This window comes from Macrobrachium rosenbergii, chromosome 55 (assembly GCF_040412425.1).
Source record: "Macrobrachium rosenbergii isolate ZJJX-2024 chromosome 55, ASM4041242v1, whole genome shotgun sequence".
NCBI lineage: Eukaryota > Metazoa > Arthropoda > Malacostraca > Decapoda > Palaemonidae > Macrobrachium > Macrobrachium rosenbergii.
The window spans coordinates 73,341,937-73,369,653 of record NC_089795.1 but is presented as its reverse complement, the minus strand read 5'-3'; the positions used below and the strand labels follow the sequence as shown (position 1 = coordinate 73,369,653).

The following is a 27,717-nucleotide window of genomic DNA, read 5'->3' as shown; positions in this document are numbered from 1 at the left end:
TATAACTGTACTGATTCTTTAACACTTGTTTTAGTCCCTCACTACTATGTCATAAAAATTTCTTTTGAAGAACTTCATTACAAAAATACCATATCCATATACTTTTCAAATAAAGGGTTGAACATTCCACAGGAAGTTCATGAAACAGGAGCACCTAAGTGGAATTTGTGGAGCATGACAGCTGCTAGGGTGTTGTATACCAAACCCAGTGTGCATAATACTTCACCATATAGAATTCTCCCCAGAGACAATCATTTCACCTTATGAAATGTCTTTAGGAAACCTGCACTGGAAGGTGAGTGTCTTATTTGAAAGGGGTACAGTAATTATCAAGCATAGGTCATAATCATCATAAATGTTCTGTCAGCTTTTCCATTATGAGGTTAATGTATAAAACTATTTGGATTTGATTTATAAAATTTAGGTTATAATGCCAAGCCCTGGGAGTGAAATTACTGTAGTACTCTCCACTCTCTTCTGTTCAGGCATGAGCGCCACACTCATGAATTTATGGGCCATCCTACAGGTCTTAGTCCTGCTAATACTATTGTCAAACTGTTCTTCTTCCCTTCTTATCACATATCTGAACCATGTTGGTCTTTTGGATCTCCATTTTCTAGGCTCTGATCATAATTTTGTTCTGCCATCTAACATACTAATGCCAGGAATCTTAACATTTTATGGTCACACATTTTCAAAAATGACAAACCTGAGGTCTTTACACGGGATTTGCTTTCAATGCAAGCTGGAGCCGGCCATTTAACTAAAAACAAGGTGGATATTGGTAGTTGGCTACTGATGGTAGGGGAGAAATCCCCACCATCCAGTTGGTACGCATTCACTTTTTCTCTTGGCCACATCTGAGGCAGACATGTCTTTTTTACTGCCTGCTGTTTGACTTCATTCTTAATTATTCTCTTTGTTTTTTAATATAATTTTTGTTTGAGATATTTTGCCTATTTGGAATAATGCAACAAGTTATATTCTGTTACATTTTGTTATTTTCACACTTTCTTACTGCGTAGTTATTGCAACACAGTTATGCTATGTAGTTGTTATTAACTCGTTTTAGCCTATGAGCCTTTCTCTTTAATTCCCTCTCTACTTGGTTTTACTTTTTGCTATAACGCAAACCCAGCTTGGTCTTTGCCTTGGTGTTGGAATGTGTCTGGTTGACCGCTGTGCTGAGTGTGCTACTACAAACCTGTGCACCTGCATCATCAATTGAGGAGATGAAAGGCCACTAGCCATCCCCCCTCTTGTTGACTATGAAACTACTGTGGTACCGTTCCTTAACACCACGGAATGCCTTGCCCATGTTTCTGCTCCATAAAGAGGTATGAGCATCATGTTTCAGTCATCTCTTTGCTGTCTCAACTAACAGGGTCTGTTTATCAGTATTCTAATGCACTTTATCTCTCAATTTAACCTATGCTGTAACTTTTACCTTTGCTTTTACTGTCTTCTGAACTCCTGCTTCACAGAGTTGATCCTAGTTGACAGTCCTAACAGTCTATCAAAGGCCTCCTACATTTTGGGAATAAAAAATCTCTTACTCCCAGGCATGTTGGGAATAAAAAATCTCTTACTCCCAGGCATCTATTGTAACAGTCTAACATATTTGGCCCTTTTCACGACTAATTTTTCCTTTGGTTCTTTTCCAGGCACTATTAACTTCATTTTACTTAGGTTGATTTTCATTCTTCAACTTTACATCCAACTCTCCCACCTCTTAAACATTCCAATGCCTTATCCTTCAGATGATTTTGTCCTTGGTATACACACAGCACTCATTTGTAGCTTCTTTCATAACTGTGATAGACATCTGTCTCAGCGGTTATTCTTGATGAACACCAACATTTATCTCAAATTCATTAACTCAACTTCTGCTAATACACCTGCAACGTTCTTCACTCTTTATAGATTTAGTGTTATGATAAGAATAGTCTGTTGAATTCTAAAAAATATTTTGAGCATTTATATAAATCAGTAATGTCTGTAGTCAGTGACTCAAACTTTAGTGCTCTTTAGTGCTTATTGTATACAGTACCCTATTTGCCATTTTGTTATGAAGTTTTAAAATTCTTAAGTACCTATAATTCTTAATTGAACAATAGCTGTAGTTTAAAATCATAATGAGGACTTAGTACTGTATTTGTAATGACGACTTAGTACTGTATTTGTAATGAGGACTTAGTATTTGTAATGATTTTAGAGTATTACTTTGCACTGTCATGATTTCAATAGAGTATTGAGTATTATTATGTTTCAAAAGATACTGTATAGGCATTGTAGATTGTTTAAAACAATTTTTAGTTTTTTCATATACAAAACTTGTAAAGTGGATTTACCTTTTACTAAATGTATTGCCAAATCAGATTTTGCAACACACACATGTATGAGTGTTTGCTTATATTGTTTACAAGATAGTTGTATTTTAGTTGCTGAATAGAAATATTTAAACATAAAAAAACTTTTTATCTAAAAAAGTAAGATTTATTTTTTTGTGCTCCCATACAAAAATCTGCGCAAATATTTTGTTATTACCAGAGGATTTAACATATTTCCAGGAGAACCTTCACCTATAAGTTTCCTTGTACAACTGTCCAATATGTCAAATAACTTTTCAAAGACAGGTTTAAATTCCATTCGCAGCAAGTATGCAACCAAGATGAGACAGAGGAATCCAAATATGATGTGCAGAATAATACTTCTTGGATACACAACAGCCTGTAAAAAAAAAAAAACACATCACAAACAAATATGAGTTTTTTAAGTCTTGCATGCTGCAAACAGATTTTGTTAATGTGCTATACCACACTAATGTGATTTCAGGAGGAATAAGCAGTTGGCTCTATGTCTTTACACTGATGGCAATTACCACTTGAACACCAGTTGAAATGATTATCCTGGACCCCTACTACTACATTAATAGAGCAAGAAAAAAAAAAAAAAAAAAAAGTTTTGAGGAAAATCTCCAGCATAAAGTCCTGCATATTCACAGCTATAAAAAGTACTGCCACAAGATAAGCTAGAAGAAGCTGAAATGAGCAATACAATAATCCAGGCACTGCAGCTGTGTGCTTATCAGCAACATAAGATGATTTTTATCCAGTGGGTTAAAATGTTCCTATGTGGCTGCCCATCTACCATCATTTGAAGGTTCCAGTGTGTCTACTACTTATTAGCCATGCCAGAACTCTGATAACTTTACCCTAATCCATTAGCCATACCAGAACTCTGATACCTTTCCCTTAATCCACAGCAGAAGAGAAACCTGAACATTTGACAAGCTTTTCCAGAGTTTTGCTGACGACAGTTTAATTAATTCATCTGCTACTGGACAGAATATCCATAACTTCATTCCTATATAGTGGTAAGTGGTAGATGAGATTATAGAACTTTTTTCATTTAGATGCTGTTGCCTTCCAGCTTGTGTCAATGTTTTGGTATATGTTGTTGGTCTTTATTCTTCTAAAGTGAGTGATGACTGATATTGTCATTGTACTGTGTAGTGCATATTTTGCATATTTTTCAGGCATTTGCTGTTGTTAATTTTGCAAAGGGTGATAGTGATGTTGCATCGTCAATCACTTGACTGTCAAAGAGAGCCTGAATGAGAGTCAGAGGGAGCAGCCATAGAAGGTCCAGGGATGGAAGTTGGTGGAAACGGCATGGATAGTGACAGCACGATGCATGGTGCGGGAAAAGCCAACGACAGTTGAGATGATGACACAAGCTGAAGCTCTGGAAACTGTCGCGGGGAGAGCCGATGTAAGTTGAGATGACGACACAGAAACTGAAGCTCTGGAAACTGTCATGGCAGGCGACACTGGGATGCAGGGAGACGTGCAGTGGGACAATAGGCCATGAAAGGTTGGTACCCCTGGTAGGCATGAAGACACTCAGCACTCAGAGCTTCTGTGTGTCCACCCCTGAAAAGACTACAAGAGGGAGCTGCTGCCTCCCTCATGGGGGAGGGAAGCTTCCCCCCTGTAAAAAAAGGGACAGCAACATTAATTACAAGATCTCCTGAACCCCATCTCGAAACATCTGAAGACAAAGCAATAGAAAAATGCGGAGTAAAATCTTCCAAAGGAGAAGATGCAACAACAGGAGATTCTGACAAGGAAGAGATAGAACAAGAAGGAATTGATGCATCTGCCTCCATTGGGGGCGAGAAGCCAACCCAAGATGGAGCTGCCAATTTCCTCTTATACCTTCTCTTCTTACCAAAGTTCTTCCATTCCTCAGGAGACCAATTATGACACTCGGAACAGGGGATAACTCACGTTACAATCGTTAGTTCTGCACCTGTTACAAGTGAAATGGGGAGTCTGCATCCAAGGCAGCCACATAACAAGAACAAGGGTTGTTAACAACCCCCAGGTGTCTTCTCTAAACCCTGGATTGCTTAAATGATTTATGGGTTTGCATTTCTATGAATGGCTTTTGCAAAAATAACACACCAGCTTCTGGGCTAGAAAGGCAGTAGTTTTACTATGAAGGCAGTTGGGAAGAAACTGGTGCATCACAAATTCTTGGGGTCAGGCTGCACCTGCCTCCTTCACCCTCATGGGCTGTCCCCCATTGCCACCAAAATCCTTGTGCTACTTTAACCGGACTCCAGCAAACGCTAGAGAAATTCCCCGTACGTTTAAGACCAGAAGGTTTGTTCTGTCTATGAGCAGTGTCAATCATCAACCAGTACAGAATAAAGACAAAAATTCCACATCAATCCCAGAACAATCTGTCCTACTTTACCATCCTCTTCATAGCCTCAAAGCAGTCCCTTGATGTCCAGATCTAGCTGAAGCCTAGAGAAAATTCTTCCCAAAACATCACCGTTCCCAACAGTAAAATGAAGAAAGCACCAAACATTTTCCAAAAATCACTTGAAATTGGAGAAAGACATTCATCTGCCACAGAAGGTGGTTGTTGTCGAGGGTGTTGGGGTGGGAGAGTTGAAATGCCCACAATCAACTAATGCATAAACAAGGAAAAAGCACTGATACCTTTGGCTACTATATCCAATTGGCTGTAACTGATAAAGTGTGGATAGACCTGAGGTGATGATATTCCCCTGTTGCAGATTATGGTATTGTCAATCTAGCACAGAAACCAGAAAGAGAGCTACAGTCTTGAGCAATGAGAGGTTGAACACTGCAGTACTTATGCTTAGTAGTGGTAGTTATCAATACAGTGTAGCTCTTCACTTTCTTGCAGGATACTTCTCTAGTAGGTAGAGATATTTCCTTGCTGTAGCAGTTGCATGGCTCTGCCTGAATAAATGGGGAATTCATTGATTATTGCAGTAATAATCAATCAGTAATAATCAATCAATTCCTCATTCATCCAGGCAGAGCCAAGCAACTGCTACAGCAAGGAAATATCACCTACTAGAGAAGTATCCTGTAAGAAAGTTGCAAAGAGCGACAATGTATTGATAACTACCACTACTAAGCATAAGTGCTACACAGTGTTCAATTTCTCATTGCTCAAGAATGTGGCTCTCTTTCTGGTTTCCATGTGAGACTGACACCAAAATCTACTACAGGGGAATACCATCATCACCTCAGGTCTATCCACATCAGTTACAGCCAGTTGGATATAATAGCCAAAGGTATCAGACCTTTCTCCTTGTTTATGCATTAGCTGATTGTGGGCATTTCAACTCTCCCCCCTGACCCTCCACAACCACCTTCTGTGGCAGAAAAATGTCTTTCTCCAATTTCAAGTGATTTTTGGAAAATGTTTGGTACTTTCTTCATTTTACTATTGTGAACAACGATGTTTTGGGAAGAATTCTCTCTAGGCTTCTGCTAGATCTGGACATCATGGGACTGCACTGAGGTTATGAAGAGTGGTAAAAGCTTGACAGCTTGTTATGAAGATTTTTTGTGATTGACATTTTTAGATCTAGTTGGTCTCAATACTCTGGACATCTCTCTAGCTCTTGATGGAAGTTGAAGTGCTGTCCAGACTGGTTCATTGATCATAGTGCACCTTTTGATGCTTGCCTACTACATTTACTGCTTCTGCTGGTCAAACAGTATATTTATTACTGCTGGTGGAAGCTTTTCAGCACAAGCAAATGGGTTGTAAGAATTAAAATCAAAAGTAATTAAAATCAAAGTAATTATCATGGGGGCTAAAGTTGTGCTATCTGTGAAATACCGACAACTGGTATGAACAGCATGGTGCTTAAGTGCATGCTGCAATGTTCATCAGCAACAACCAGTTAAACAAGTTTCTACTTTCGTTGACAAAAGTACAGAGCAAGAGATTAAAAGTTACCTAATATTTTTATCCACAATACCCAGTACACTGAAATATCTACAAAAACAAATGCTTACTTGTATGAAACCAGATATACAATACAGTCATACCCTGTACTTATGCAAGGTTGGATCCAGACCTCCTCACGCAATGTGAATTTTCGTGTAAGTTTGGCACGCTCTCTAAAAATGCTAATAAATGCTTATTTCTAGAGTTTAAACACTAAATATGACCCTAATCATTCTCCTATGGCACGGTCTCTAAAAATGGTAAAAAATGCTTATTTCTAGAATTTAAACACTAAATATGACTCTAATCATGCTCCTAAAGTATTAAAGCTAACTTTATGTAAAAGTAAAGTTACTGTAATTTCATTTAAAAGTTAGCTTAATGTATTACCTTTAAAAAAAGAAATAAACGGTTGATGGAAATAAACAGCTGATGTAAAAGAGTGAGTGAAGATTATGTATACTAGTTCTCTCTTTCCCCATTCCACCGATCTATTTTTAGAAGTCTTCTCAACCTCATTTTTTAGAACTTCTTTATTCTGTCTCTGTCTCTGTTTTAGAACGGCGCATTTACAGTTCGCAGAGGTACACATAAAATTAGATCAATTTAAAATTGTCTACTTTACAGGTAAAGATGTACAGAGAAACAGTAATACATAGGTTGTAAAATGTGTGAGCGCTAACTACGAGAGAGAGAGAGAGAGAGAGAGAGAGAGAGAGAGAGAGAGAGAGAGAGAGAGAGAGAATTACAGGAATCCTTTGACCCGCTAACTGGCAACACTTCCCCTTCCTGTCATATTAAATAGCCATATTTGACAGCTTTGCCCTCGAGCTTCTCTTCAACGTGTTAACGAAAGATGATGGCAAGATATTTATTTGTTTAAAATACGTATCACATGAATTCTGTAATTACAGTTATATTAATATGATTATTATTAATAATTACTAATTAATATTAATCTTAATTGAAAATTAGTACTTATGGTAAATAATTTCTCTCATACAAAAGCATATACATTTACCATAAAAATTCTCTCTCTCTCTCTCTCCTGAGATGAGAGAGAATTATTATTTTTATTGTTTAATGAGCTTGAAAACTATAAATTACAAAAAATTAAACACTTTAGCAAGGTTTCTCGAGGATTTGCAAATGTTTGCGTGTCTGTGAAAAACTTGTGTATGACAATTAGTTAGGTCCAATGAAAAGTTCGCAAGTTTGGGGGTATTACTGTAATACAACATTCTCCAGCAACAGCAAGATGATGGCAGTGTATACTGCAACATTAAGAGCACCATTTGTAATAAAAGGAAGAACTGCATCACCTGCCAGTGGTAAGGGGATTTCTGTACTTTAATGGTTTTATAATCTGTAGCTTCCAAAAATGCTCATCATACTAAATGCTATTAGCACAACCTAGCCCTGTATGAAAAAACCGCCACCAGCAGTAATAGACAATCATACTGTTATGACCAACAGAAGCAGTAAATGTAGACAAGCACTGAAATGTGCACTATGAATAATATACCAGTCTGGACAGCACTTCAACCTCCATCAGCAGCTGGAGAGATTATATATAAGAACACTGCAATAATCAATACATTCCTCACTCTTCTAGGCAACAGCAAGAGAAGAATTATCACCTACTAAAAGTAGCCTGTATGCAAGCAGCAGAGTTACTGAAACCTACAACATTGATTATAGTAGTTTAATATTCAGAGGAGGAAAGTCTTAATTGGGTGAGGAACTGCAAAGTACTGTAAAAACAAAACTCAACATTCTCTTCCTTTAGTCACTCTTTATGCAACACGTTTCAGACTTTTCAGACTCACTCTTTATGTTACACGTTTCAAGAGTCAGTCCAAAACATTATAACATAAGAGAAAGAATAAAGGAAGATAATTTTCAGCTTTGTTTTGACGTTGCAGTTCCTCACTAAATTAAGAAATTTCCCTCACCTACAAGATAAGTAACACTTAATAAAACTGCTAAGAACAGCAGTAAAGAAAAGTTCTACCACTAAGAACCTGAACAGTACTCAATCCCTTATTGCTTGAGATTGTAATGCTCTATCTGGTCTCTGAGGCCAGCTTTATTATACCCAACTTTGTTAGTACTTAAAAATTAGTTTTTAGGTTGTTCATCATTATCATTAATTATTATTACTAGCACCAGAGATCTTATTCTAAAAAACTGGTACCACTTAAAATGTGAACAGTTCAACCTCTCATTGCTTGAGATTGTTAATGCTCTGTCTGGTTTTTGAGGCCTGCTTTGTAATATCCAACTTCACAGTTAGTCAACAAAAGTTAATTTTTAGGTTGTTCATCATTACTATTACCATTATATTAGCACCAGAGATCTTATTTCATGATTCCAAGGTATACCAACATGAAATATTTCCCTGATATTCAATAAATCTACATGTAGTAACAGATTTAATCAGCATATTGCAAAACATACGATCAGCATATTGCAAAACATACGAAATACCTAGAAAATTTCAGTACCTACCTCGGAAACAGTTGTTAAAGCAAGGCATGATGCAAAAACAAAGAAGGGTCTGCCTGATACCCAGTCTATTTGTAAAGGCTGATATTCACTGTCTTTGTACTGATCACTGATAAACCTGAGACTGAAAAGAAAATAAAATTAAAATAATGATTGAACTCAATATCGAACTTCAATATTTCTGCTGTCCTATTTTATGCAAAGGCTTACAGAAACTTGAGGCTTTAAACTCAATAAAGCTAATCAAGTTCAAAATCAACACTACTTTAGATACCATTCTTGTGCATATTCAAACATTAAATTTGTTACAACAATTTGCATGACAAAAACTGAAACTCATAATGACCATTTACACAGTATTAATGCCCCCCAAAATTAAAACAATGAATGAATTGTGAAATTCTGGTTAACAGGTAAGCAATGGGACACTTCCAGCTATTCAGTGCTTAAAATAGTGAAAGAGGGAGTAGGAGTGGTTGGACAGCAAGATTAGTAAAAGATCTGTAAAATAAGAATAAGGCTGTAGGTGAAAATCTCAGTTGCAATAAAAAGTAATATAGTTGGAAAGTGAGATGGAAGAAGGGAAGCAGGAAGGGCTACACCCTACAGAAACAAATAGAAAATGTATTACAGTACCTGTGATTTATTCTAAGCCCCATATTAAGAGCATTGGCTAAAATAAAACCAACAGCTCCAAAGCACCAGGTGAAAAATACTGCACAGCCCATATACACAAAGGAGAAAATGACCAACATTTGATTGTATCTGGAAAAAGAGAAGCAAGAACACTGTCATGCATATAAAAATTACTGACAATGCTTTGGCATGCTTTCCCAGTTTAAATGATCAGTTTATAATATGATAATCTGAGAAGAAAGAAATGCTATTCATCCCTAATATATCCAAATACAAACTTATGTATATTACACAAAATAAAAGCTAAAATTTCAATACAAAATTGTCTACCAATATTAAAAGTAAGAGCAATGATAAATACCAAGTTAGCTGTACATTGAGATAGGACTGATTAATTTTCCTGCACTCTTAATAATTAAACATTGAATAAAACAGTTACCTTTTGATGTGTCCAGTGTCAGATTAAAGTGAACCAACTGGCAAAGTTTTACATATGCAGTGCTTCTCCTGTAACTTCTCTATGGGCATGAAAATCAAAATGGCAGAAGTAGTATGCACAGTACAGTATTCTCATTTCCATTTTTAATTGACTAACCTTGACAGCTCTGCATCATCCATAACAGCAAATGTGTAAGCTTCTGTAATGCCATTAACTGCTAGAAAAACTACATAAAAACACTGAGCTCTCATTAGCAGAGTACCATCATCATCACTCAACTGTGAACCACCATATATCTGGAATGCAAAAAAACTCAGATTTTAGCAGCACACTGAGAATCTGATCAGACAAATGGAGTAATGTAGTGGTGACACCAAACTATATGATTTTTATATTTAAGTATTAAATTTTGCAAGTTTTTATTACTGAAATTTTGTGGATTTTGATTTAAGCATTTTTTTTGCATTGTGTAACAAAACCAATTGTGTACTTTTTGTGAATCATAACTTACAGAAATCAATCAAATATAGAACAATAAAATTGGTGAATTTAAAATTATGCAATGGTGTGTGAAAGTATGTGTTAACTTTAAAATAGTTTTTGATAAATGGACAACACACTCACTCAACACAGCTTCATTTGTTCCTTCATTTTGAATTTTTCTGTTCATGTATCAGAATATTATAATAGTGGTTTTATATCATACACAAATGTATCATATGATGTGGGCTTACAGGAATAAATGTGGCTCTGCAATAAGTTCACTGATTTCATAGAATCAGAATGAACTATATTTACACCATATGTTGTCATAATGTCTTTAATTATCTACAATTTTGTTCAGGGGCAATAATTTTCTTCTGGTGTCATACATGCATAAGTAGTGTGACCTGAGCTTATCCATTATAACTGGATATAATTTTTTGGTGGTCAGGCTTACAGGATTCTTAAACTACCAGAAAATTGGTGAAAATTATACCACAAAAAAATGACTGCTTTTACAGTTAGTACAAATAATTTTTCTTGACTTCCTGTAAATAGCCATAATCATCATCAACATCTCTACATCAAGTTTACCCCTTCATGAGGTTAAGATGTGAAAAGTTCTCTCCACTCCCACCTTCTGCACTTTAGACATGAATTATCTTGATCCAGGTTTTCTTTTACATCCTTTCTCCACAATCTTTAGAGTTTCCCTGCAAGTGTTTGGACCACTACTTAAGACATCTTCTCCCCAGAATAACTGCTCCTCACCCTCTTTCATCACTAGTCCAAAGTATTCAATCACTGATATCTTTCTTTCCTTAATTACTGAATTTCTAAACTGATAACTGTAGTTCTAATATAAAAATGGCACCCCCTGAACAAAATAAATAGGACAGACATATTATTCAAGGACAGGTTTCTAGTGCTTCATTCTCAAAAATAAAACAATGTTTGACACAGATTATTTCATTTAGAATCCTCCAGATTAAGGAAGATCTGATCTAAATGGTTTACCTCTAATACTAAAAGTGCTCATTCCTAAGCTTTAATTGCTTTCTTTTATTTAATATTTCACTTTGTATCAACACTAATTAGTGAGTTAGTTACTCTACAGGGATGGAACACTGTAGCTCTGAGATGTTGACGCATACCACTGTAACTTTAATTATTTCAACGGAATTTCTGCTAAGTCTCACAAAACAAACTAGCTCTATCAAAGCAGGGTAGAGGTGGTACACAGTTATCCTATTTGCAAACTATAATTTAGTAATTTACAGAGGTTCATACAGTACTTTTCTTGAATAATTATGAAGTCATTCTGCAAATGAAGCTTGTCTTCGAGACCAATAAGTTTTGTCCTGGGGTTTTTGTCAAGCAACAAGTCTTCTACAAATCTGGATAAACCTAAGTGTTTGGCATGCTAAACTTTTCTTCCCCCATCTAGCACTGTTAAAATCAAGTCAATTTGTTTAAATATTAAACTTTTTAATTTTTCAAAAATAAACAGCCATCTTAATTGTTTAAGAGGCACACCCAAGACCATATTTTGAGAAATTATCAAAAAGCCAGTTATCAACATTTTTGTACAATCTAATGTCCATGTAACCACTTTCTAAAGTATTGCTGCTCAAAAAATTTTTCTGAGGTTTATAAACAATACAGTGCTTTCATAGCCTGTGCTAAGAGTCAAATTTATCGAAAATTATTACCCCGACATTTTCTGACAGTTTATTTCAAAAAACAAATCCTAAAGGGTTATTATGTCCTTGACCAAAAGAATTATAGTTTGGTAAAAAAGAAAGAAGAAAACCAACTCATTCAATGACTTACATTAGATTCTATGCCAACCCCTTATTCACTGTGTACCATGCACTTAAGGTTGCAGGATCACACCAAATACTTATAAAGGGAGTTATTTCACATCTAAACTAGTTGAAATCCTATACAGCACTGAGTAAAAATGATGAGTAACATAAAAATGAAAAGCCATACAGTAGGTAAAATCAGTACAGTACTTAAAAACACTCATTTGCATAGCTTATGAGTCTCTCACACTTATATTATCAAAACTCAACCCACAGCAAGCAAATAAAAAAGAACGAAAGGCATGAGCAAAAACAAAGCAATGCAAATATTAACTGCTATTTCTCTGAATATAAATAAACTAAGCAGTTTTTAAATTACTAATATGTCAAGTATGAACAAAAAATTTACAGTACAGTATTACCCCAATCCATCGATGAGAGGCTAAATTGAAACAATTCTTTATAAATACAATTAACCTAGAAAAGGAACTGACCTGTAATAATGTACGTGAATATGACCATCCAAATGTGATAATGAGGAGTGACACCAATATAAGATTGCTGAACAAGGATAAGAAGAACCTTGACACTTCTGCAACACGCGACTGTGAAAAAAGAACAAAGGTACTTGAAGTGATCTCTGGTGAGAATAATTATTTTTTAGCATATCTCATCCTTGGGCAAAAAGTTCCTCAGATTCTGATGCTGGTAATATGCATTAACAGGTAATACTGTACACTGATTTAAAAAAAAATAAAACTACATTTTTCATACAAACCTAACACATCTACATCTCATATGTCAAATTCACACCATCTTTTGTCTTCTAGACAGAATACGCTGTTTATGCATGCATACACACAGACTCCTCCAGTAGATGATGAGTACTCTCTTCAGTTTGTGTACACTAAAATTAAACATTGAGATCCAAGGGCTGGGAGGTTAGCACTTAAAATATATTTTGACTGATGGGTTCATAAAAAAAAAAAAAAAAGTTCATAACTACCCCACTAACCTTATGGTGCTTGACTAGCAATTTAGGATGGAGGTTCCCAAGATTATACAATTCCACACGGCAACTTTAAAGAGCAAATCCCCCAGAGTAAAACAAGAAGTTTGTATTTAAGTTGTCAACAAATGGTACATACACTAACCAGTCAAGTGATACACAGATGTGCATGACCCCAAAAGACTCTTGAAGATGAATGATGTACAGTGAACCCTCATTTATCGGGGTAGATAGGTTCCAGAACTGGCCGTGATAGCTGAAAATCCGCGAAGTAGGGACACCATATTTACAGTATTTATTTAACATGTATTCAGACTTTTAAAACCCTCCCTTTACATAGTACTGTTAACAAACCACCCTTTACAGTAATGTACAGATATCTACAATACGTATACAGTACACAGGCACAAATGATAAGCAATAAAACAGTAAGTGAACATAAAAATAAAGATTGTTATGGTGCGTACTGTACAATTGTACTGTATTTTACTCACCACGATAGAGTTGGAAGTTACAATAAATCCTCCTCGTATGTACTGTTAACAAACCACCCTTTAATGTACATAACACTTAATGCATGTACAGTACCCTAATCTAAAACAGGCACTAATATTAAAATGTTAGAATATTAAAGTATATAAAGAAATAAAGATTGTTACTGTACCCACCATGAAAAGAAGTTGAATAAAAACTTGAATGATGATGGCGATGAATTTGCTGCTGCAGTAGAAATGATGATGATGAAGCTGATGATGCTGTTCTACAGCAGCCAATGATTGTATTTACATCTCTTCAGACTGAGGTGTTCTTCCGACACTTCTTCAATTTCTTCCGAAGAGCATAGTAGCAGGAGGAACTGGCTCTTTTTAAGAGGCTGGAAGAACATTGTGATCGGAAGTTGCTGTCACTGTTCTTTTTCGATCGAAGAGCATCCTGTAGGGTGTCATGTCTTCATCGATTTTGTTGCAGAACTGCAGAGAACGAACCATATCCTCGTCCCATTCTTGTGACAATTCTTTCAGCTCCTTCGCTAGGTTGCAGAGCTGGCAAGCCGTCTAATGTTAAGCCTGTTTCTTCAACAACTTCTTGGGTCTCTTCCTGTGGTTCATTTTCTTCCTCACTGGCTGATTTTGTCAGGTCTTGAGTCTGGCGTCAGTTAGCGGCTGGGAATGGCAGTCAACAACTCGTCAACGTCTTCTGTCATCATGTCACAAACCCGTCACCTCCAATTGTCGCAGCCAACTGCACAGATTTCCGTACTGCAGAGTGTTGAATCTCGGCAGGCGTAAATCCTCGTCGTCGTAAACAATCTCGGACTACAACTTCTCCAGCTGCGTTAACGGTAGCAGGTTTCATTTCTTGCAGTGCCTTCTGGATGTTCTGAGGCATCGTGGCAGTGTGTACTGCCGCCAGTACGCTTCAAATTAGATGTTTCATCCTCACATCTTCTTGGGGCGGCATCCACACACGCAACGAGGTCCGCCAAGGTATTCTTCGTGTAGAGGGCCTTTGAACGCCCTGGATAACCCCTGGTCCATCGGTTGAATTAAGGGCGTTGTGTTGGGTGGCAGGAACTCAACCTGAATGCCCTCATGCGGAAAGATCAGTCACGTGTCCACCAGCGTTATCAACAGGAGGAGGATCTTTAAATGGCAAGCCCTTCTCTAAGAGATAGTTACTGACTTGTGGGATAAAACACTGGTGGAACCAGTTGGAGGTCAGCATCCGTAATCCATGCTTTTTGGATTATGCATCCAATACACGGGAAGGAGATTCTTATTTTTATTTTTCAAAGCACGAGGTTTTTCGACTTATAAATAAGCCCTGGTTTTAGCAAAAATCCGCAGCATTGCCACACATCACACGAGGGTAAATACTTATCTTTGAATGCTTTAAAGCCAGAGGCTTTGGCTTCTTCTTTGAGCAGGAAAGTTCGCGATGGCATTCTCTTCAAAAACAAACCCCTCTCGTCCATATTAAAGACTTGTTCGGCTTGTATCCACCTTCAGCGATAATATTCTTGAACGGCTCATTCGTAAGTTTCAGCAGCGACCGTGTCGGCGAAGCAGCCTTGCCATGCAGGGAAACGCTTTCCAGGCCGAAGCGTTTCTGAAACCATGAACCATCCTTGCTGGTGGTAAACGTTGTGTCTGAGGCTGGGAATCAGTGGATGTCCCTGCTTGAGGTTCATCTACATCATCTTCGTCGTCTTCCTCTTCTTCTTCAGCGTGGTCGCCATCATCTTGAGGTTCCTTTGCCTTGAAATTCTCATACAACCTCAAAGCCTTGGTTCGGATGGTGTTCCGTATCCAAGGCTATTTTTCTTCTTCCGGCAGTCGGCAAAATCCCAGATTGACAAAAGCACCTTCCATATGGACGATCGTTTTATTTGAGCGTAACAACTCGCTTTGCTGACTTGCTAAAGGTGATGGCAGCCACGTCTTCCTAATCTTCGCCTCATCCTTCTTAATGTAGCTGAGCGGTGGATTCGCTCACTCAAATGGCGGGGCCACGACGCGAACTTCCCTTCCTTCAACATATCGAGAAGTGTCACCTTCTCAGCAATCGCCATCATTTCGTTGGCGTTTTAGGCTCAGTACCAGCCTTAGCAGAAGCAGAACGCTTGGGGAGCCATTGGGGGTTAAACAAAGTTAAAAAAAGTTCAACTTCAAACACACTGTCACGCACAGCACTGGTAATGTAAACAGCATCATCTACCGGAGAGCGGAAACGGCGGGCCGCGAGAAGATGCTGCGGTCAGAGACAGGAAGCTGCTGGCGGTCGGAGAAAGCGGTCAAAACGCAAATCACAGGCGGACATAAAACTTGGGAGCTGATTCGTCATCTATCACAATGGAACCAATCACAGCCCATCTTTACATGCTGGTTCAAATTCAAATATACTTTACGCTATTTTATGGTTTTTTGTTGTAGTAGTATAGGTCTATTCAGATGTGATTTTGCAACAAACAATATTATTGGATGCAGTACAAAAGATTCATGGAAAAGATGCACATTCATTACATTTTGTATTTTATAATTAGTATATATAGCCATCAGCAGCCTTACACCATTCAAATATGACAATGTCAGACTGCATCTGATTACGTTTCATGTTCAGTTTAATTTTACTAGTACTATAATGAATTATCGTATGATCACATTCTCTTTTTGTTTAATTTCATTTTTGTACTGAATTATATGTCATAACGTTAATGAACCAACAGTACTAGCAGATATTAATAATTATTAATGGAATTAATGAAATATTTGGGTCTTCATATATCGTGACTGTTCGGAAAATCCACTTCTATATTTTCTCTTATAATATACACATCATGGAAAAAATCCGCGAAGTCGTGAATCCGCGATAGTCGAACCGCGAAGTAGCGAGGGTTCACTGTATATATAAAAGGTGTATCAAGAAAAGGGAAAAGATAACAGTTAGATTGACGGGCGAACGGAGTAGAAACTATGGCATACATCAATATCTGGTAGCACTGTTTGTTGCCAGGTCATTTCTCCACAAATATGCACTTGTGACATCACCATGCTACATACTACGACACGGTAACAGTTTGTCTGGCGAACACTGCTCGACCATGTGTATTCACCCTAAAGGCAAGCACTAGGACCCACAGGGTCATTCAGAGCTATGATGAGAATGAATGAAAATGGAAATTATATAAATAATGAGTTTAAAAAGATAAAATCAAAGAGATTTAATTTCTAATGGAATTAAAACTGCCATAAATAAGATAAAAGACATATCTATATAAAATTCTAGGAAATGGTTTTACATCTAGATGGTACATCCACCTCTCATTTACATATCTGGTGCAGTGAACCAGAATGTGCTCAACTGTCAAAGGGCTATCACAGTGAACACATACTGGAGCACTACCACCATTAAGAAGAAAACTGTGTCAGTCGGCAGTGACCAATCCTCAGCCTTGTTATAATAACTTCAGTCCTCCTGTTGCTTTGGTAGGATGTTTGCCAAGTCCTATTTCAGGTCTAATAGTTTTTAATTTTTATTGTGCAAAGAAGTGTCGCTCCTGCCACTTACTTATTATGTAATTGTGAACAGAGATTTTCAGATCTAAATGGGAACTTTATTTATATCAATTTCTCCTTGGGTACAGGCATTCTTTGCTTCTCTGTCTGCTTTTTCATTCCCTGGGATCCCAACATGACTAGGAATCCAACAAAAACTGTTTAGCACCTACACAAAATGCAAAACAACTATGCCTGAGCCTTCTGTACTAAAGGATGGGATGAATTATAAAAGTTCAGCCTTTCCAGAGCACTTTTAAAATCTGAATATATGACACAAGACTTCTTATTTGAATGATATGCTATAACTAGGGCTTTAACAATGGCAGATAGTTCAGCTGTATATATATTGAAGCAGCAGGAGGCAGCTTTGCAACATCACAAAAATTATCTGTGACAACATCTAAACCTACTCCCTCACTTGACTTCGAGCCATCTGTATAAATTTTATAGTCGTTATTATGAGCTTCATCATGTTCTAAAAACAGTGACTTTATTACTTCATCAGGGTCTTCTTTTTCACTATAATTTTTTGCAATTCAGCTTTTGGTATGAGTCAAGTTGGAATTTTGGAAAGGGGGCCAATTCATGAACATCCGAGTCACCTCGTATAGATTATCATTTACAGATGCATTTAGCCAGATCTGGAATGGAACGAAAGATCTTGGCAGAAATTGCTAGCATCAAGTTAACGAATAGCACTTGATGGATTGTTAGCATTACTTTTAATCCTCATCAAGTACTGGAGGTCTAACTCCTCTCGTCGTAAATCAAGTGGAAGTTGGTGTGTATCCACGTAAATACTTGACAGGGGATGTTGGGAAAGCCGCAGGGCAAAAACATAAACCCATATTGTGGACTACATCAAGTTCATGGAGTTTATTTTTGCATGCTGATGAGTACGTCCGACATCCATAATCCAACTCTGATCTACATAGTGCATCATATAGTTGTAGCAAATATTTCTTATCTGTGCCTCAGTTAAAGCCAGAGATCACTTCCAAAAGACTGAGATATTTCTTTACTTTGCACTTTAAATTTTCAATATGCTTAGACCAAGTGAGTTTGGAATCAAAAATAATTCCTAAAAACTTTATGTCATCTGCATATGGTAGAACAGACCCAGCAAGTTTCAAATTTGGTACAGCTTCTTGACATCTACACCTAGTAAAACGAACAGCAACTGTCTTACTTGTAGAAAACCTGAAACCATTTTGTTTTGCCCATCTAGAGAGTGAGTTGATGGATTTTTGTAAATATCTGCAAGCTAATTCAGCATCATGTGCAGTGCAATAAATAGCTAGATCATCAACAAAAAGTGAGGCCCATACAGGATTTGAAATTTTATTGATGACACTATCAATGGCAACAGCAAAGCAAGTTACACTTAGCACACTCCCCTGTGGAACACCCATTTCTGGTTTGAATGGGGAAGACATAGTATTTCCCATTCTTACTCTTATAGACTGTTCTGTTATAAAGGAGTTAATGAATCTAATCAGATTTTCTTTTATGCCTAATTCATGTAGCTGCTTAATATTTCCATGACGTCATGTCATATCATACGCTTTTTCTAATTCAAAGAACACACCAATTGTCTGGCACTGGTTTACAAAGCCCTGTTGAATTTGATTTGAAAGTCTTAGCAGTGGGTCAAGGGTAGATCTGATTTTGCAAAAGTTACTGGAATGAAGAAAGTAATTTATGTGTTTCTAAATGCCAGACTAAATGAGAGTTAATTATCTTCTCCATCAGCTTGCATACACAGCCAGTAAGGCCTATGGGCCTGTAACTAGTACTGTAGTTTGATGAGGGGTCTTTATTAGGTTTTTAAATTGGAATTACTACAGAAATTTTCCATCCTCTTGGTAAGATTCCAGTATCCCAAATTCTATTAATAATCTTCAAGAAGTAAATTTCTGCCTCCTCAGATACCTGTCGAAGCATTACATACAAGATAGTATCCTCACCAGAAGTATCACCCACTGAAGAAAGGGCATCTCGTAGCTTATGAAGAGAGAATTTAGTATTCTAAGCTTCAAGATTACCACCAGATAAATCTAAAGGAACTTGGGAGTTCCTAATCCTCTGAAAGCCAGTGGAATAATTATTTGGACTTGAAATATTGGAAAAGTGCTGACCTAGGTATTCAGCTACATCTTTGGGACTTGTTATTAGTGAATCTCCAGCCTTTAAAGAGGGTGTTTTAGGAGGAGAAAATTCCCCTGCAAGCATCCTTACTTTCTTCCAAACTACTCTGGATGGAGTTTTTGAATTAATCCCATTTATGTAGTACATCCATGTATTTCTTTTGCACTACAAAAATATTGATGCTGTTTGGCCATAGCTCACTGATATATCATCTTAGCAGTAGATGTGCCATATGACTTGTATTTTTTATAGCATCTTATCGTAATTTTTCTGAGAAAAGCACATTTCTTATCCCACTAAGGGACAGCAGGTCTTCTTAGTTTTCCACTTGTCTTAGTATAGCAGCCTCTGCACTGTTAAAACTATTTAAATGATTCATAAGTATGGCTGTATGGAACAGAAGACTGACCCTCTGACCAACCTCTAGCTTTGTAACCCTCCCTGACAAGGCTACATTTCACTTACACCTCAATGATGAAAATGTTAAAAGGAACACAGTCTATTACTGAAAGGAAGACTTTGGGGAGGTTTGCAAGTTAAAACTTCAAAAGACCAGAGTGAGAAGTCCTATTAAGGACTATAAACCATCCTGTGAAATGCCTCCTTTCAAAAGTGATACATAAGTCTCTTTAAGTCTTGGGAAGTGGCCAGATCAACTACCTTGATGTCCTATGACTTGTGAGATGGTTGCCTGTATCCCTTGATCACAAAAACTCACAGCCTATTCTGACACTATAGATACAAGTGGTCAGTAATCACTGGAATAGAGGCATTACCTAGATCAAAGCCTCTTTTACTATGGCAAATGGAGAATCTACTCCATTTCACCTGGTAAAAGCTGGTAGCCAGCAGGACCAGGCAATGGGTGTAGCAGCATTTTAGTAAACGTCTTGACCTCTGAGACCACACTCGATTGTCTCCAAGCATAAACACATTTGTTAGGATCATTGTGAAACTTTATCACATGCAGGTACATTACAATTTAAAGGATTGCACATTCTCAAAAGCTTACTAGAAAATATACTGGTATCTTTCATTCAGAATAAAGTCTTACGATAAAAACAATATAATTTAAACTTTCCGACTTAAAACCAAAAAAACCTACTGTCTTTCTAAATAAAATCACTATCACATAAAAAATGAATCTGAACTGCTTTTCACAGTAACATGATCCAAAAATTTTTTCACGTTCTACTGACCCTTTCAGTTAAGCAGTTAAAAAAAATGTGATTTACCAAAAAGAGATAGCTCATTGTGCCTCTAAAGGAAGAGGTAATTCTTTCTATATCGAATGATAACAAACAAAAGCAAGAATTTCATGCAACTCACTTGATCTTGATCTTTAATTGATTTTCCACGATACAACATCTGGGCAAAATATTTGTATGCTGCAGCTTCTATGCTCCTAAAAACTAGTCGTGCAGCCAGTGATCCCAGATTGTTGACAACCTACAATATTAAAAGAAACTGTCAGAAGCACATTTGGCAGAAATTAAAATACTTGATATAATTTAAATAAAGCATAAACCAAAATCTCTCAATATATCACTTGACAGATTTACCAATGCAATTATTACTTGGGCTACCAATGAAAAGCAAAGGCCACTCTCAATGAATATCTTTTAGAAAAATATCAAATCTCTGTTTACTGAATCTTTCTTGAGACCTTACAACTGCACAATCCACATTAACAATACATGTCAAGTAAGTAAGTCAGTTAGTAAAGTCAATCGGAATTCAACTCGTCTCAAACCAGTTGCTCAGTACGAAAAACTATATGGAATGGGAAATGCTGACAAGATGGAATAAGGAGCTCAGAGATAAATCAAATTAGCATATTTGGAAAAAATAAATGTTTGCTTATAAATAATGAATGTTACTCTTCCAAACGCTTGTGGTGTCCTAGTTAAATTAAACCTGACTTAACTATACCAACAATTAACAAGTTTATACTATTCTCACCTGGTAAACACCTTGTTGATTCAGTGAGATCAGAGGAAAAAAATTCATGATGTAATGTTCTCCTTCTGTAAGAGCTTCCTTTAACCAACCTTGCTTAAAGAAACTCCAAGACAGAAGTCCCAACTCATGATCTACTTCTGGCTAGAGCAAAACAAGAAGAAAAAATCAAAATTACTTTATAAAATTACAAATGATTTTATATTGCCAGCAAATTGCTTTTTCCAAAGGTCAATATTATTACAACAAAAGGATCACATGAGATTATATTTTCCAGTACTTCTATATTGAAAGTCACAACATATCAAACTTGGTTTCACAAGAAAGCCAAGAGAAGCAAGTATTAGGCACTTACTAACATTTTTCCATTGCTCCACTTAGGTAACAGCTGGTTGAACTCATGGATTGGGAGAGAGGAATCCTCCTTCCTCCTCAAAGCCCTCATGAAAACAATGTAATATGATGCACTGTATACTATCGATCCTAGCATCTGACTTATGCCAAACACAAGCACAGAGTGCATGGGCCACAAGAACACAAACAGAGCCAATAATAAAGAGCGTAACAGCTGCATAACACCTTCAATTACAACCTGAAATGCAAGACTCCAAGATCACACTTCTAATTCATTCAAATATAAATATGGTAATTTACTGCAAGTGATATACTTTAATATGAAATAAATACCATAGCTTGATATTATGACTTATTTTTTTTTCTTAAGAGGGCAATTCAGTGTCTATCAATGGTATGAAGACCAGTGCTTTCTATAATTATTCAAGTAATCTATTCTAAGGGATATGAGGAGATGACTGCAAAAGCATACTTCTAAATCACTGATTGAGTTGCAGTTATAACACTCTAAAAGCTCCATGAGTGAAGGGAAGGAAATTTACTCGAGAAATTAGACAAAAGCTGTGACTGACAGCCATTATCACCCATGGTTTTGCTCCTATATCCTGCCAAGGTCTCTAGAGTCTCTGGAGACAAGCCTCTATTGGAAGAAAAACTTTGAGAGGGAACCACAACCTCATTCCAACCATAGCCGTAAGGAAATCCATTACCTTGCAGTGTTCTCTGAAAGGTAGTCAAATACTGCATCAGGATGGCAATGGACTGAACCCCCTGGCTGCTCCTGTGGTTGCTGCATAATGTGAAGCCTTGGACAGAACTGTTGCCTAATTGGGGTGGATTGCTGTCAAAAGCAAAAAGCAGCAAGAAAGACATCATCCATCTTGTAGCCTGTTGTTTGTTAGCTACAGGGTTCAGCTTGTCATCCAGATACTGCACTAAGGACTTGGAGAAACAGAAATGGATTCAGCTGGCTGGGGACACAGCTTAGAGAGAATACCAAACAAAGCTAATCCAACAGATCCTTAGAAACAATCTGACTACCTCATAGACTGGCAATAAGGTAATGGATCATCTGGATTTAGAAAATCAAGGCCTGCCTGCCTCAAGGAGAGAACCTTTGCCGAGTTACCAGATTGCTTGGCCTTCTAAGAACAAGGAGCCAATGCTCATTAACACCAATTCCTGCTAACCTGACATTCCCAACAAACAATGTGGCCTTAAATTCTGTGGGTAAGGACACAGGTTTGGGAAAGTACAAGGACAGAGTTTCCTCAGCAATCACTTTTGTCACTCTTCAACTTATGCAGGTTTGACATGGTAGAGAAAAATAAGGGGATGCCCCACAAGTTGGTTGTAACCTTCCCTCATCCCTTAGTCCTCCTTCCTCAGGCCAATGTGAGAAATTATGGATATAGATTTTGCCAAAGGATGACCAAACACACAAAACAAGGATCCTTCTTTATTACCAGACCTCTGCTTGGTCACTGATTCCTCCTTCTACAGCTTATGAGGCACATTCCAACTTTGGAGTAGCAAAGACTCTGTCCAATACCTCAAAGATGGATGCTTCGTCCTGCAACACCAGAAATGTCAGAGATTTTGTTCTGTCTGTCTGTCCCATACACAAGGTCCATGTTGGGATCAAAGTGAATCCAATTGGAAGTTGGTCCAATTGGAAGTTGGAATTGTGGCATCCTGGGTGTTTCCAGAGTTTTGGGTATAGGTGACAAATTTGACGGAGAAATTCCCTGGTGAAGCAGCATGAAGGTGTTCTGGTCACCTGTAAGGGGTCGCAAAAGCTAGTGGATGACTGGAGATGAATGACATTTCTCCCTGCTGGGGAATAGAGACTGACTACTGGAGGAGGAGTTCCATGTGGGCAAAGCAGTCTGCAAATCAACTCCCATGTATGGCTTACAAACAGAGAGGGTTCTCAAAAAATCTGCTCCCTATCATACAACTACAGCTTCCACTTATGGGAACCAGGGGGAAGAGGGCTGGTCCAGTCCCTACCTTGAGAAGGTAGAGGATCCTTGCTGGGATCATCCTTGATGCCCCACAGTCCATCTGATAAGAGGATTGATCTTGACAAGACCCTGCTGTTCTTTTGTCCTTGTTCCTCCTAGCAAACCCAAGAGCCTGGATGGTCCTGCTCCCATTCAGCTGGTGACATGAGCACCAGTCATCTCAGTCCCACTACCAGCTGGAGTCATTGCTCAATTTCTTACCCTTGGGCTGAGGTTCCAGAGAGGAAAAGTGAGGAGAAGCATGATGAGAGTGGGTGTTTGGAATTCAGGATCCCACAACACAGCAGTGAGCTGATTTTGGTGGAAACAGTGATAATGGAGGGTGTCCCTGATGATGGGCCACTGACTGTCAAACAAAGGAGTACAGTAGATTTGTGGAATCAAGACATCAATGGACTGACTGAGTCTAATGGCATCATGGGAACCAAAGGAGGCAGGACTGGGTCAATGAGTTCATTTTTAGCTTGCAGGAGGGTCATTAATAGTCTGGAAAACAGTGGCAACTCAATGGTAGCAGAGCCAAATAAGAACCATGTCTTCAGGATGGGTAGCAAGAAGAGCAGCAGCAGTCCCTAATGGAGGCTAACCAGCCACTACTGCAGGAACAGGTGAAGGGTGGATGAAATGAGTTTGGAGAGGCTTTGTGGGTGGGGGTGTTGCATCTGAGGTAAAACAAGTGGAGTGGTCCCCACGAGAGCCAACCATGGATTGGGCATGGTCAGACACAAGCATGCTGGTAAGCTAGTCCCTGGGTAAGATGTTAGCCATCTTGGAGTGACCAAGGGAGTCCTCAGGAGGACTAAAGCAAGCAGGATTAAACACAAGCAAAACAGCCATCCTCCTTGCCAGAGGAAAACGGGAAAGCATGTGAGAAGACAACATCTGAAGAATAGTGTACCTCTACAGCAACCAGTGTAGCTGGAAAATCTCAGATGTGGGTATGGAAGAATCCAAGGGCATAGGGACAAGAACACAGACCAAGATCTCCACAGCTCGGAAGAAATTGTCAGTCCTCCTATGGACAAAGCAATACTGTACCAGTGATTGTATGATTAACAATGGTGACATATCAAGGGTGAGCTGTGGGGAGCAAGACTACCCACAGCATAAACTGCAAATTGAGGCAAGGGTCTCTATCCAGCAAACATTATTTGTCCTGGGAGGCTCTGGCAAGTTTGCTGAGGCATAGTGATACAAACATCAAACAGATGGCACACCTCAAAAAAAATTGCATCAACAACAAACACAGGTAAAGTCTTCAAAAGTACCAATAAACATTAGCAACTACAAGACAACACAACAGAACACTGATTAAACAGGTATGAACATGAAAAACAAAAGAATAAACTAAAACAAAATTCACAGTACTGTACAGAGGAGCTACTTGGTATAAGTAGGGCAGAAAGCATGAACAAAACTTGTGCACTAATACAGGAAACATTATGATACAAAACTAAAGTTTTAGTAACAAAATCTGAATAAAGGGGCTATATGAAAGCAACAATGAACTATAAGCAATACAAAAGAAGCAAATAATAAAAGACAGACTTACAGAAATCCTTTTGTCATGGCAAATACTTCATTCTGCAGTGTACCATTAAAAAAACACTAAGCTCAGAATATATGAAAAGAGCTTGCACAATTTAAAAAAGGAATAAAGTGCATACAGTGATAAAGAAATGTAATAAGATGACAGGACTGGAGATATTCAGGATTGCAATATTTAAGTGGAAGAAAAAGACTACACCAAAAATTCCCCTGAAATAGATCCATTACTATTACTGGATGCTAAATATTTCCAAGGCAATGATACATACTGAAAGAAAGCATGCACGCCCCAAAGAGCATCACTGACCTGCAACAAGCAGGATTGGAATGGGGATGAGAAGACTGCAAATCAGTTTACTCAAACCAATATTATGGAGACTTGAAAGAAAGCAAAGATCAAGTTCAGTTTGGAAAGTGGACATGTGGCTGCTGTAAGTGGTATCTACGCATGAATATATCAGATAATGTCACAAGAGATGCTCAGGACTGCAATTTTTTACACTGAATAAGAGATTGCTGTCCAAAATGTGTAACAAGAACTAATGAGTTTAAGATGGAGGAAGAGGAACGTTACAGTGCAGGTTAGAGGGTATATCTTATAGGATGCAGGGTCCTGCTACACTGGTAACATACCAGTGTAGCAGAGAGGGCAATACGAATAGCAACAGCTGGGTATCGTGAAATGACTTTTTAATTTTACTTTACCATAATTACAGTACAACCCGAAGAGTCAAAATTACCTAAGGGTATTTAAAGAGGCAATCTTTTAACTGCTCATTCTCATGTTTTAATTAATTCAATCTCCAGTCTTATTATTAATGTAATGACTAACTTCAAGCACCAATACAAGATAACAAACCTTTGTCTTACTCCATAATTGTAATTCTGCCAAGACAAAAGGCACTTCTGCTATCACTTCAGTAACTACACTTGTCAGTATAAGCAGCACCCCATAACTGTAATGTCTTGTTACTGACTCTGGTGGTTGTTCCATGACATACATCCAGATGTACCAGCCCAGCAACCCAACAGGTAGTGACACCAGCGTTCTATTCAAAGTAACAATGATGGATTAAAAATAACTATATATTTCACAAAATCCTAAAAAACAAATATCATTATTTCTTACAGGGCCATTTACAAAGGTCTATTAACTGAATTGTCAAAAAAAAAAAAAAAAAAAAAAAAAAAAAAAAAAAGAAGAAGAAGAAGAAGAAGAAGAAGATTCTGGAACAAGTTTCATTAGGTTCATATAACTGACAGCATCAGCCAAACTACAGAGAGCACTTAAGTCTCAGAAAGACCAGGATGCTTGGCCATTTCCTTGTTCTTATAGTGTTGGTAAATATAAATTTTCAAAAAGAGCACAAACTGACAAAATACGTGCCACTTAGGAATGGTTTAATGGAATAACGAAGTCTATCATTTCATGTGGCCAGAATGGAATGAATATCATTATGTGTAACAGTAGTTAATCAAATAACCAGGGGTCATATAATAAGCATTGTTATTCAACCACATACATATCTATTTCTCTTGGGGAAAAATCTCAAGTACAGTATAATTAAAGAATATCAAAACTCACTAAAATTCATAAACAAAATGAAAATTTTTTAAATCAATTTGTATTTTTCATAGCTAACAAACCTGTAATATCTTATGAGGGTCCTATTTTATAAAACTCATAACAGAAATCTATAAACAAAATATGAATCAACTTACCCAGTCCATAGCAAATTTATAACTTTGTATATTTCTTTATTTCCTTTAGAGCTTAAAGCTGCTCTTCTAAATGCTTCACGTGATAAAAGTAACCCAGTAGAATAAAGAAGATGTAGACGAACTGACATGACAGCAAAGGATTCTCGGCTTACTTGACGAACAATAAAAGCATTTAATACAAATGACATTATCCTTAGCCCAATCTGGAATAAAAATTTACATGTATCACTGCATCTCAATATTCATGTACAGTACTAAAATGGTTCAAATCTACGGATTTCATCTACTATAATCCCACAATTAGAATCTGAAATTTTAGCATATTAAACCTAGGCTCAGTGATCAATCAGGGAGATTAACATGATTGGCATCAGCAAATTTCTTAATTTGCATGTACTGTAGTGTGGTACCTCAATAAGAGCTCTGATATGTATTGGTTTTTGGCAACTGCACTTAAAATAAGACTGTATTTGCAATTTGCTGTACAGTACAAGGTATTAATGAGCAGATGTAAACTACTACTACTACTACAATAGGAATCGTTTCTTGGTTATTAAGCCACAAATACTATTCAAGGAGTATCAGTGATCAAGAGATTCTCATGTATGAAACTGGTTTAAAAGTGAAAGTTTTAAGCAAATAACCATAGTAATTGTCCATGACTGCGAAGACAAAAGTGTCCATGACTTATGAAGACTGACAAAAGTGATGCTGTTAACTTGGAACTCTT

The 27,717-nt window shown here is 37.4% G+C and overlaps 1 protein-coding gene across 4 annotated transcripts in view; it reads right to left on the bottom strand.

Moving 5' to 3' along the window:
* Positions 1-2,474: 2,474 nt before the first annotated feature.
* Positions 2,475-27,717, bottom strand: part of LOC136835408 (man(5)GlcNAc(2)-PP-dolichol translocation protein RFT1) — a 43,667-nt gene continuing 18,424 nt past the window's right edge. For 3 of the 4 annotated variants that reach the window (XM_067098898.1, XM_067098899.1, XM_067098900.1), the window contains 10 exons: positions 26,988-27,190; positions 26,125-26,314; positions 21,692-21,928; positions 21,340-21,480; positions 20,707-20,826; positions 12,657-12,767; positions 10,028-10,167; positions 9,433-9,561; positions 8,800-8,920; positions 2,475-2,730 (listed from right to left, as the gene is read on the bottom strand). In XM_067098898.1, the coding sequence (XP_066954999.1) occupies positions 2,497-2,730; positions 8,800-8,920; positions 9,433-9,561; positions 10,028-10,167; positions 12,657-12,767; positions 20,707-20,826; positions 21,340-21,480; positions 21,692-21,928; positions 26,125-26,314; positions 26,988-27,190 (1,626 nt within the window). In that variant the 3' untranslated portion in view covers positions 2,475-2,496. The remainder of the gene's footprint in view (positions 2,731-8,799; positions 8,921-9,432; positions 9,562-10,027; positions 10,168-12,656; positions 12,768-20,706; positions 20,827-21,339; positions 21,481-21,691; positions 21,929-26,124; positions 26,315-26,987; positions 27,191-27,717) is intronic. The other variant, XM_067098901.1, reaches the window with a different exon arrangement.